The 13,130-nt window shown below is 38.0% G+C and overlaps 1 protein-coding gene across 1 annotated transcript in view; it reads right to left on the bottom strand.

Moving 5' to 3' along the window:
• Window positions 1-13,130, bottom strand: part of THBS4 (thrombospondin 4) — a gene marked incomplete at both ends in the record, with an annotated part of 36,480 nt that overhangs the window by 5,882 nt on the left and 17,468 nt on the right. The window contains 10 exons of the mRNA XM_079548280.1: window positions 1,696-1,748; window positions 2,518-2,636; window positions 3,296-3,455; window positions 4,354-4,461; window positions 4,679-4,783; window positions 5,648-5,800; window positions 7,928-8,005; window positions 8,389-8,526; window positions 11,443-11,615; window positions 12,964-13,015. Coding sequence (XP_079404406.1) covers window positions 1,696-1,748; window positions 2,518-2,636; window positions 3,296-3,455; window positions 4,354-4,461; window positions 4,679-4,783; window positions 5,648-5,800; window positions 7,928-8,005; window positions 8,389-8,526; window positions 11,443-11,615; window positions 12,964-13,015 — 1,139 coding nt within the window. The remainder of the gene's footprint in view (window positions 1-1,695; window positions 1,749-2,517; window positions 2,637-3,295; window positions 3,456-4,353; window positions 4,462-4,678; window positions 4,784-5,647; window positions 5,801-7,927; window positions 8,006-8,388; window positions 8,527-11,442; window positions 11,616-12,963; window positions 13,016-13,130) is intronic.

Raw genomic sequence — 13,130 nt, 5'->3', positions numbered from 1 at the left:
ATGTGTATATATATATACACATTGAAAACATACATATATAGATAAATACATATAATAATAATAAATATTATATAAATATATATATATAAATATTATATATATATTTATATATATATAAATATTATATATATATATAATATATATATAATATATAAATATAATAATAATAAATACATATAATATATATATGTTTTATAAATATATATATTATTATATTTATAATAATATATATATATAATATATATATTATATATATAATATATATATTATTATAAATATATATATATAATATATATATATATATATATTATATATATATTTATAATAATATATATTTTATATATATATATATATATATATATATATATATATATATATATATATATATATATATATATATATATATATATATTTTTTTTTTTTTTTAACGCAAGAAACATGACAATTATTGTGTTTCCAGTACTGGGGATGCACAAGTCTGATGAGATTTTATTCCCCAAGGGAGCTATAGGGGCAGTTTACTTCAGATCTATGCCAAGAGCCACAGCAGTGTCCTGAAGTCACATGTGTTCTATACATACATCATAACCAAAATGATTTCTGTAAAGTGTGGATGTTTCCCTTCAGTAGCTTTTTGCACGTGCAGCAGCACTACAGTTTACAGGTATCCATATTCCCACCTGTTTTTCCCCCAGTAAAAGCGGGGACTAAAATTTTAGGTAAGAACAACCAATGCTTGCAAGTTCTTAGGGTGAAATGCAGTGAGGACTGCATACATTTATCTATTACTGCATGGCTAACCTCAGGTCTATGTGGTCTAACAGAAGACGCTTCCTATACACTAGTCAGGTTTCAGGAAAGAACAAAATGTTCTTCTTTGAAAACAAGAAATAAGCAAGGCCTATCTACTTAAAACAGTTCCCAAATAATGGGGGCCCTCATCAGCTACTACACCAAGACTGGGAAAGCTCCTAGCAGACATGGTGAAGTAGGCTCCCCTGTACTCGCCACCCTGGACCACAGCACCACCAATGCCTACAGAGTGAGACTTTGCAGTTTGGCTGTGTCAGTTCTGGAATGAGCATTTCCCTGCTACCCCCCCATTGTGCTGTGCAGAACATGCTTCCAGCCAGGCAGAAGGCAGTTTGTCACAGCACATGGTCTCCTGAACATGAAGGCTGCAGATGAGCCTTGTCATTCTTGCTGTACTAAAGCAAAGGGTTGTATTTGAAAACGATAATAAATAATAAAATTATGAAACACTGTTCTTATGGAAAAACACATACCTCTTAAATGTGAAACTTCTGCTAAAGCATAAAAAAAAAGGATGAAAAATAAAGAAAAGCAGAAAAAAGCAAGCTCCCTCACTAAGAAGCTCTGAGCAGTGCTCTGAGTTTTACAGGGAGAAAATTGTTATGAATGTCATCTCCACAGGAACTAACAGGAAGTATGTGTGAACATGGGGCTAGGGGTAAAGGGCTCCTTTACTGTACTGCTGCAGGAAAGTGAAACAACAAGGCTTACAAATCACAACGTTGGGTTTTTTTTTGGAAATTATATTCTTTTTAAAAGGTACTGAAATAAAATCCAGTCTCATATGAAGAATAACAGCTCTCCAGGAATCACTACCATGCTTCGGCTCAAGACTAGCCCTTCCACTTCCCTTCTGTTGCTATGGTCCATGATATAGCATACCTGTCCTGATTGGTATCACAAGAATCTCCAACCAGGTCGTTGTCAACATCTGACTGCAAAAGAAAACAGAGGTAGTTCCCATATCAGCTGCAGAAAGCATCTATTAAAATGGCAACAATAAAACATAAGTAAATCAAATGCAATTAAAATGAAAGCATGGAAAAACATCTGTTTTGTAAAACCTACTTCCTTCTTTGCATCTTACTTCTTACCAAAAAGTCTGCTTTGTTACAGAAAAAAAACAGAATGATGAATAAGCAGATTTAAATTGGATTGCAATAGCTTCCAAAAGAGGTGAAATGCAAGTAAAATTCCTCAGTTTCTAGGAATACATACCACACGTTTTTAACCTAGACTGATTTCTTAAGTGAACAAATTTCTCTAAAGTTTCCAGCATAAGTTAGTTACAAAGGGTTTCATCAGAAGTTAAAAGTGTCACACTGACTTCTTACCTACAAGCAACGAAAGTTTTGCTAAGTAAGGATTAGGTCCTCATGAAAGAAATACTGACTGTAACTAAATCACACCACTGTGGGAGTCTGGCAGTGGACTCTGTCAGACTGGGGCAGGCTCACACGAAGAGTGGAAGACACTGGTGACAGTGCTAGGGAAGCAATGCTAGCAACATCCAAAGATACAATAATATGCCTGCTGGTTTCCCTTTTCAATGCTAGGAGCATCTGAATCTCTGCAAAACCCTCCTGAATACCTACTGTCAGAAGGGAAACACCATCTGCATGGGCTGCCTCATTCTCTTAGATCTTTCTGATCTCAGCAGTCCTTCTCCTTAAATGTAAATGTTTATTCCTTCTGCCTGCTAACCTGATTTGGATTGCTGACTGTAGGACAGCTGTCACAGGCATCACCAACACCATCATTGTCCTTGTCCTCCTGGTCATGGTTGGGGATCCTCTGACAATTATCTAAAAGGTTCTTAATACCTAGAAAAAAGTGAACAGGATATTAGTTTAAAAAAAAATCAGCATCAAGAATAGAAAATACATTGCTCCTTTTCAGTAACTACTTAATCCTGCAATGACATTAAAGATCTGCACAGCAAATCTTTTTTATGTGTTTCCATTTATTTAATCACTGTTAGAAACATCTTGCTGAAGAACAGTTTTCAATCCAATCACACATCCCTCATTAGTTACACACACTTCGCTGTCTCGTTCTGTGTCACATCATAGGATGAAATATTTTATCTTCATTACTATACCTGAAAGACAGTGACTTTTCTTCTTTCAAGACTCCTACAGCAATGGACATAATACATCACATAGCCCATAAACATTTGACAGAGGCAGCAGCTGGATAATCTAGGGCACATTAGCACCTTTAAGGGGTTACTGAATGACCAATAATCTTAACTTAAATCAAGTTTTGTTCCATGCTTATCTGTTATAAAGTGTTTGGCACTTCAGATGGAGGCTAAAAGACATAAATTGGTCTAAAAGAAAATTACTTAAAGCAGAGATTTCATGAAAAAGGGCAAAGTGTTACATGACAGGAGCTGTTGACAGAAAGTTGTTATAATACACAACAATTTCTGGGTAAATTTCAAGACTATCAGAGAAGTTGTAAGCAAAGAGTTACCAACCATCTCCATCCATGTCATCATCACAAGCATCTCCTTTCCCATCACCATCTGTGTCCCTCTGGTCATTATTCAGGACACTGCGGCAGTTATCACAGGCATCTCCAAAGATATCTTCATCACTATTTCTCTGGTTAACATTGGGAGTCAAGACACAGTTATCCTGCAAGAGGCACAGATCCAGATCAGATATAACGGAGCCATGAATCCTGCACTCCCACTTCAGTGAGCCATTTGATATTTTACACAAACATTAGCTCTGGACCAGATTTCACTACCTCTCTCAGAGCTTTGCTGTGTTCTACACACCACAGGAACACTAAACATGAACACTGAGAACCATAAAGATTTATTCATAACTTTGACAGCTGATTCTCATTTTGGATGGGTCCACATAAGTAACCTGCATCTCAGCAGCATTTGTCAAGGTCTGTAAATGTTCTCGATGAAAGGTGATGGCCCTCTTCATGTACAGACTCAAAATAAAGCTAAAACACTTGGAAAATTACAATCTGAACTTCTGTTCTGATACATTCTAATGTCCCCATGGAAATCTCTTTCAGAATGTGATCCAAAGCTTTTTCTAGTTACTGGCAAGACATCCACTGTCTACAGGTTTTGTATCTCCCATTAATTGTGCTGTCCTGTCAAACTGCTCTTAAAAAGAAAGTTAGTAATATAAGTAACGTACCTAAAGGTCATGTTAAGGGACAACGAAAGAAGGACATAAGTTCTGTGAATAAAAAACTGTAGAATTTGATGCTAACACATAATAATGGAGCATATGCAGGTGAGACTTAAGGCTGGTTGGGCAGCCTTAGTTGTTTCTTTTTGTATGTCTTTTTTTTTGTTTGTTTATTTGTTTTTTTTTTAGGTATTATAAATGGATGTCTTATATTTAAAAAAAAAAAAAAAAAGAAAGTGGGATTTAAAAAGCTGCTGACAGTAAACTATATTGAATATTTGGCAAATAGAACTAGATTCCAAACTGACTGCCTACTGCAGTAATTTGAGATCCTTCTGTCTGCACAGACTCCTGTACCCCAGTGTGTACAGAGTACCTGCTCATTGGGAATGCCATCTCCATCTGCATCTTCATCACAGGCATCTCCAATCCCATCATCATCAGCATCTTCTTGTCCAGAGTTTGGTACAAACCTACAATTGTCCTAAAGAAGAGAGACATGTTAGGTGTACTGTGAGACGAAGTTATTAAAATTATGAAAGTATCTGATTTTCTATTATTCTTTTAATTAAATGAGATAGAATTTATTCTCAGGAGTTCATTAACTTGAAAAAAGATGAATACATATTGTCACACTTCTTATGTTCCTCTTCATCCCCTATGTCTCAGAATTAGTAGAGCATTAAGAAAGAATTTCTTACCTTCCTGCAGCTTTCAGCAGGGCAAGAAAGCTCTTCATTAGGGTAGCCATCAATGTCAACATCTTTTCCACAAATATAACCATCACCAGCCCAGCCAATGCCACACTATCAATAAAACAAGGCAGTACTACCAAAAGATTAATAGATCAATGCAGTAATATCAACTTTGAAAATACTAATATGCAGGAGGCATAAACAGGCATTGTAGTATACTGAAATACACCTTAGCATCTCCCAGTGTGAAAAGAAAAACTGTAATTCAAGCTCTCTGTATCTGGAAACAGCTAGAATAAGCTACGGTTTTGTTTTAAATGGACTGTCTGGCTGCAACACTTCATGATGCTGCTCCCAGGGAAGGAAAGCACAATGCTGTCTATACTGTACATAAAATCTGTGATCTCATTTGGAAACCTATCATCTCTATCAGCAGACAAATACAAGCACTGGGGGTATGCTGACAAAATCCCTAGTTATGGCTATGCAGCCAAAAACCCTCCACTCAGTAGAGCACCAAGAGAGGGAATTGCCCTTGTGATGCATTCTGTACATCAACACTTGTGAGTCACAAAGAATCACAGAATTGCGGTCATTAGAAAGGATCTCTGGGGATCATGTAGTCCAACCCCTCTGCTAAAGCAGGTTCCCAGCAGCAGGTTGCAGAGAGAGTCCTTTCCAAGGAGAATGCAGAAGGTCTATAAAAACCATTCCCAAAAAATCGTAATCACACAAATGTATGCAGCTCATGCAGCAAATATGGCACATGAGTATGGCTGCCTTATAGAAGAGATGCAGGAGGGAAAAAAATTGCAGGATAACCAAATAACCAAATTGCAGTTTGGTTATTTTCATAACTGGTCTGGGCCAGTGTGCTGCAGTCTGGATACTCAACTGTAAGGATATAATGACCACAGAGACTCGCTCGCTTTCAGCTGTTATTCATTGTACAAATGAATGAATTTATGAACTCACAATACATGTCACCTCTCCTCGCCTTTCCTCAATACACCGGGCATGGACACTGCATGGATTGAGGGCTCGACTTCTGCAGCTTCTCTCAGCCTGGCACCCCTTGATTTGGTCGCCTGTATATCCTGATTTGCACTGGCCACAGCGATAAGAGCCCTGTAAGAACAAAATGTTACTAGCAAGCCCCTTTTAACAGACTTTTTAAAGCAAGTGTGTGAGCAAGACTCATGTCACACTGCTCACGCTGTGCAAATTCGTTCACTAAGGCTTCCTGCCCTGTGAACAGATTTTCACACAGAAATCAGGTTTTTCCCCCACACTACAAACTCTAAAACTGTCAAGATCAGTTTTTTGTTTAGCCAAAGAAAAGTCTTGCAGCAACAACAGGTTCCAGATGATGCATTGTTTCCACCAGTATCACTATAAGCTAATTCCAAGTGGTCAAAACTTTGTGTAAAAATTCTAAGCAGCTTCTATTTATTCAGATTCGAAGCTCTTCTTTCAGTGTAAGGCTGATCTAACTGCTTATCTAAGCTGAATTGGGTACAATAATCACAGAAAATCAAGAAAGTTCATCTTGTATTTACTCCATTATTATTTTTTAATTTAGATGCTTTTAAGCCAATATGAGATAAATCATGTTCTTCAGAAAGGAATTCAGGAGTTGAAGCCTCATTTACATTGTTGTAAAACATCCATGCAACCTTTTTCAGTGGTTTACCTAGAAGCACAAATACATTTTTATGAACTGTATTTGTACAACTCTTAGGAAAAAAAAAAAAACACAACACATAGAAGCCAAAGAATCTAAGTTTGTGCTCAGATAATCACAATAAAGGATACAACTCAACTTCCAACTGAACTTTCCAACTCAAGACACTTTTGATTCCAAGAATAATTACTTCTGTCAAAGAAAAGCAGTGGACGGATCTTCAACAAACTCAAGCCTTTGTGAAATTAAGGTGCCCCAGACAAATTCACTCTTCCCACACAAAGTCTACTGGGATGTCCCAGTCCAGCATAACAGAGAGGAATTTACAACTCAACCGGGCAACTTCTGTCTTGTGTTCTTAAATTTGAACTCTGTGCCATCTGCATACTTCAGTCTGAAACATACATAGATGACTGAATCTCTGACACGATCGCATGATCACTGACTATGCAATCAGCATCACTTTCATAAAATGTAACAGTCTACATGTTTTCTAATTGACACCATGGTTCAGAATCTGCTAAATTTTCTCAGTATATTCTGACTCTATCAAGCCCTGGTATGCATTAAACCCGCCTTCAGGGCAGCTTTTGCAGACCAAATTCTTTTTAAAAGAACACAGGAGCAAAAATCCACATGCTGATGTTTGACAGTTGGTGGGCCTCTTTTTGACCTGTGCTAACCAGACCTGACAGCATCTAGAATAAGGTTAGTCATGCAGTACATGTAACATGCAAGAGACGCAATCCAGACACCAGAATACCTGTGCATAGAGACAAACTTACTGAGCAGAAAGCAGTCCTAGAAACACTGTTTGCAGGGAAACACACCACATGGAACACTGCTGGCAGCCTCAACAGTATTTGGTCACAAAACAGGACCCTGTTTTAACTTGCAGGTTATTTTAAAACCCTTTCCTGTTACTAACAAAGTCTGCTCTATGCAGTCAGGTGTAGCAGAAAAAAAAACAACTGACAGCAGCATAAGTGAAGTGAAAGGTCCAAATTGCTTTATAGCATTAAAATGTTTATACACACAGTCTATTTGATCCTAACATATTTCAAACTCTTTCTACTTGTTGGATTTCATATCCACCCGTATTAAATGTGCTTTATTAATTGCAGCTCTCCTTTTCTCCATGACTATATAGAGCAATACCTAATACTATATAAACATCCTTATGAAGTGGAGATTTCCTAAATGAAAGCTTGTTGAGAAAGCTTATTTGCAACAGTTACTTATGGGAAAAGATGAAAGGAAGGACAGATTAAGTTTTTGAAAAGAGGTTCCTTGCCACAACATGCCCATAAGTACGAGTAACTGGAGGATGTGGAAAGAAGGGTTATTACCAGTCCTCATGGCAAGCGATGCGTATACACACAAATGCCAGATCAAATATTGATTATTTTGTTTTTATACACAAAAAGGGGCAAAGATTCTTTGGTTTAGATGTAGCCAACAAGCAGAATATATTATTCAGTTCTTCAATGAGAAGCACAAATCCAATTCTAGCCTGAAGGAATTTTAAAACAATCATTTAAAAAAAAAAGTCAGAAATGAAAACTGCTTACCAAAGTGTTTATGCAATGAGAATTTGGAACACAGATTCCATGCCCACCATTCTGACATTCATCAATGTCTAAGCAGACCTAGCAATAAAACAAAACAACGTAATAAAAAACAGGCCAGCTTGAGATCTAAGTCTGAAGAAAAGCCACAGAAGTTTAAGTCTAGAGAAGTGCCACAGTCTCTTCCTGGAACCACTTCTAGAATGGCAGACACGTCCACTTCCTTAATTTTTAGACAAGTTTCCAAACACTTATAAATTCAAAAAAGATACTGTGAGATACACAGAATTTCCACACTATTCCTAACTATTAAACTTTTAATACACCAAAGCAAGAAAATACAATTTTAGATCTTCTAAGGTTATCGTGGAATGACCACAACATAAATAAATACAATACTGATACACAGTTAACATAAGCTATCACCATGCAATGGAAGTTACTGCAAGGATACTGTCTTTCACCTGCTTGTTGTTCTTGGCATAGCTGAGTCCTACTCCTTGCAAAGTTTGTCCTGTATATCCTGGGGGACAGGTCTCACAACGGAAACCTGGAGCAGTATTCACACAACGCACTCCAGGGAAGCAGGGGCTGTAATGACACTGCAAGGGAAAAAAAAAAAATAGAAAAAAAATATCAAATGAGCACTTGTTTGTACTTCAGTAATGTCCAGACTCTGACTGTGCACACAGACCTCTCAGTCAACCTGCCCAGGTAATATTAAACGCAAATGTCTGAATGCTCTTCTATGTTCTGTCAAAAAGCTGACTTGCAGAGAAAAGTTTCAGGTATGTTTGACTCCAGCTGGTCTTCAGCTAACTCTGTAATTTAAATGACACAATCTTTCATTCTTTCTTTTTTGCCTGTAGTTGGTGCTCTGAGCTCTGATTCTCATTCTTCCTTTTGCTAGGAAGGCTAATCTCCTTTGGAGACGAGAATATAACTGGAGGGGCTCAGACACTATCAGGAAAGCAGCAAGTTCACAACCCACGAATGGTCTTGAAATTGTGTTTTGTACACACAGAAGCAGCAGTGGCATTTTCTTTTGTTTGCATTTGGGCAAATCTCATAGTCAGAAGTAAACCAAATACAATGTACAAGCCAGATGAAGAGGCCTGTGGCAGTGGCACCCACACATTTCTAGACCAGAAGCCAACAGGCAACCCTCAGCACTTCTACCAAAATACCACACACTCACAGCACCAGCCTTAGACTAAAGACATTATTTAGTTCACTGCCTTGTGTGGTTTTACAGAATGGTTTTAATCCATTTCAGTGGCCTTGTGGGTGCCATTTTAAGAACTACATCCCTGTACTGCTGCCTCTCAAGTATCAACAGTAGCCACTAAGCAGTATCTGTGGAAGTACTGAAAACATTAACACATCATCACACTGCTTATGGCTCAGAGACAGCACATAAGAAACACAGAAAGAATTTAAAAAAACGTTTAAAAGAATGTGTCTTTCCACCTTCATAATTAACAAAAAAAAAAATCTAAAATGAAGGCAGAACATGCCAGAGCACATTCACAAACAACAGACATGAAACTTGTGCAATTACTAACCAGTAACTGAGCATACAATTCAATGGAATTATGTCTGCAATTAGCATAGAAAATTATTTAATGTGGATTTTTTATTGTATCCAGGAGAGGGCACTCAAATTACATCATGAACAGAGCAGAGCTGCAGCTCAGAATACAGGCTATGAAAGTAATGTCTTCAAGATGGTAAATAAGGGAGCTTGCTGCAGATATTTTAACAGCCTTTGAAAGAATGACAGTAGCTCTTAAAGAAACCTAGAAGCTTCCTCACTTCTGTAGATTTCTTTAAGAGCAGCTTCTTAAATGCCAATTTTTATGAAGTACAGAAATAGTTCGTTCAGTAGAAAGCTGAAGAGATTCCCAGATAATCTTCAAAAATAAATGACTTTACTTACAGCCTCAGCTAACCCAGGAAAACAAGTAATATGACAGAGACCCTTTTATTAGGCAACAAAAGGCTACTGCCATTTATTATCTCTTTTCTCACTCTGCTTACATAAGTGAAAATCCAGTTGCTACAGGAACTATTTTCTGGTGAACAAAATGCAAAAAACAAGTTGTCATTTGAGTAGCAGTGTCCACATGCAGTGTGACATCATTTAGGTAAAATTCCTCACTATTTCTAGTAATCAGTTCTGTCATGCAGAGCGTGGTACATCATGATTACTCAGGGAAGCCTAGTCACTGGGACGTCACACATTGGTCTTGGCTTGTTTTCCCAACACTGCTATCATGGGTAGAATTGCTCCAAGATTGAAAACAGCAGAGAGGAGCTACGTGTCTGTTTGGGTGCAGCTCAAGAAATTGACCCTTTCCATACTAATAGGCTCCATGTCACCTGGCCTAAGTATCTCACCATGGCTGCCTGGCATGAAACTCACATCACAGTTGTCTCCAATTCACCTCCTGCATTCACATTTTAGAGCTTTACCTCTATTTTTTTGCACCTTCTGCTGCAGCAAACACGTGAGGCAAAATAAAGACAAAACTACAACTCCAGAATCTGCCACACTCAACCCATTTTCTCTTCCCCGTGTTTTTCTCACAAAGATAAGTTGGGCACAAAGCAGCCTTTCTGCTGATGGTCTTCAGGAGAGAGTAAACCAAACAAGCAATCACAGCACATTTTCTGTTGGCTAGAAAAATGAAAAATGGGAATTGCTCTTGCATCTGACACCATAAGGAAGTACACTGATAGTACTGTGATATCCACAGGCACAATTAATGACCTAATTCTCTTGATTCCCTGGTTTAATACATCCAGGCATTTCTACAGAGGGGGAAAAATAAGAATAAAATCACTAAAGGGTAATGGCAAAAATCATCATACAGAAAAACCATGAAGCAACATGAAGCTGTAGGTGTTTCAGTTGTTTGAATTAAGTTCTGAGTTAAGTGACAGATTTCAACTAATAAACGTTTTGTTTAATCATTTAAGATACTGAAAATCTATTACTTCAGTCCTCAATCCAAGCAAGTTCTGAATTGCTAGCGTATAGCACAAGAAAAAAAAAAACACAGCTTTCATCACAGCCATAAATAAAAAAAAGAAGGAATAATTGTTTATTTGCTGCCATAAATCTTAAAAGTTAGGTTGAAAACACAACTACAGTTAGGAATAAATAGAGGACTTCAGTCTCCAAGGCCAGGTCAGGATCACTACAGCTGAAAAATACAAAGCCCATGTCAACAAGAAGCGTTCTCGCTGCTCTGCACACGTAAGAATTTACTGAATTTTCTGTGGAATAGATTTAACTCCTTTAACTTCCCAACTCAACAGGGTATTTCAGGCTCTCACACATATGCCTCCATACATTTGCAGCAACAGCAAAACAGGGAGGTAGAATCAAATCAGAATGAATTAATATGCACTATGCAAGCAGTCAGCAAACGCTAGGAACAGCAAGCATCAGCAATCCACTGCTGTACATGAAACAGGTGCTTTTTTTAATTCAGTGAAAATTACTAATTTACCTCATCAATATCGGAGCATATCACTCCATTCCCTGTGAATCCGTCAGGGCATGGGCCGCACTGAATTCCTTCAGCTGTCTCCATGCACCTGACTCCCCTGAAGCAGGAACTTGTTTCACACTTGGGTTTGCTATGCCTAGGAAGTGGAGTTGGAAAATTCACCATTCCCAAACCTATAATGCAGAAAGAAGAGCAGTTTTAGCAATTGAGAGAAACATCAATCATGGCTTTCGGCTGGCAAATGTTCTGAAAAGATCCCCAGGATGCTGCTCAGCTGGGACTTCGCATTTCTACACACTGCTACCAGCTGTGCTATGGCTGAAGAGATTTCATGCTGGCAATGGCCCAGCAGGGCGTTTCATCCCTAGATGCGGGAAATTAAGGCTGCTTTGTTAGGTTCCCATACTGCTCCTGGCTACATGTGGGGGCCCTCCTGCTAGGTCAGTCCCAGTACAGATCTATTGCCGGCCAGGACAGAAAACTGCCAAAGCCAGTGTCCTCAGATGACCAAAAAATGCTGAAGGGCCTAAAGTTTGAAGGTACAAGGCTCTCTTCTGGGTATTTAGCAGCATCGCTACTTTGTAAGAAAAACAACGCCTTGATTTTATAAAAACATATCTGACAAGGACAGGGAATAAAGAAGCAACAGCTGGCAGCCTATGAATGCACACCTGGACATGTAAGCACACTCAGACAAACAGATACCAGCACTGTGCAAAGGAAAGATTTTCCAAGGCTCTGGCTGGTGTTGACACCCAGTACCAATGTGTGGACTACACCTTCGCATTTGTGCATGACTAAAGACTTTTTCCTCAGCACTAGCATAGTTTAAACTTGGTTGGAGCTCAACTCAATCTTGTTATTATGGATAGTTTGGAAGAAACAATCAAAAAGACATGGTACCTGTAAGGTCTTTTACTTCACTCACTGAGGCACTATTTTCTGTTTTTATACTGAGAGCATACGAGTCCTACATTTGTGTAAAAGGGCCATGCTGTAGCATTCGGGAATGTATCCCTTTTATTTAGTGAAAAGATGGACGCTTTCTTTTGGATCTTGCTGCTGTTAACCAGTGACAACCTACAGAGAACCAGACTACTTCCAGACAGACTGAGATTTTCCTCATACTGACAGCTAGTGCAGAATATGATTCCTCAGTTGTTTTCCCACTAAGTCTGATGGTTAGGCATTTGACAGTGTCTCCTTCTCTGAGAACATGTGGTACATCATCATGGCAAAGCAAGAACTGACAGCACTGTTAGGCAGTACTGCTTGTTTACAATGTTTTTATAACCCTATTGAGGTATAAAAACTTTTTTTTCATCTGATAATCGGATTATTAGTAAAGCTTTTTCTCTAATGAAAATCTATTTTAAATTTGTGATCAACATATCTAAGAACTTTGGAAACAGTATTTTCTGAAAGTACTTAGATGCCAAGTAAAACTGATGTTAGTTTCTAAATGAATGTACATCTCATATAGTTTTCTTTTACAAGCAGTGCAGGAATACTCATACTCACCACAAGCTTGGCACTCAGCTATGGTATTTCTCAAAAAAGTTGTTTCCTTGACCTTAAGAATACAGAAAATAAACACTGTTTAGATACAGGTAGTTTGTATCTGGCTGAACCAGCAGAACCATTACAATTCTTCCTAACATGCCACTCAGACAACTCAAAATACATAC

The sequence above is a fragment of the Tetrao urogallus genome (genome assembly GCF_951394365.1).
Source record: "Tetrao urogallus genome assembly, chromosome: Z".
Taxonomy (NCBI): Eukaryota; Metazoa; Chordata; class Aves; order Galliformes; family Phasianidae; genus Tetrao; species Tetrao urogallus.
This window is presented reverse-complemented; position numbering and strand designations above follow the sequence as displayed.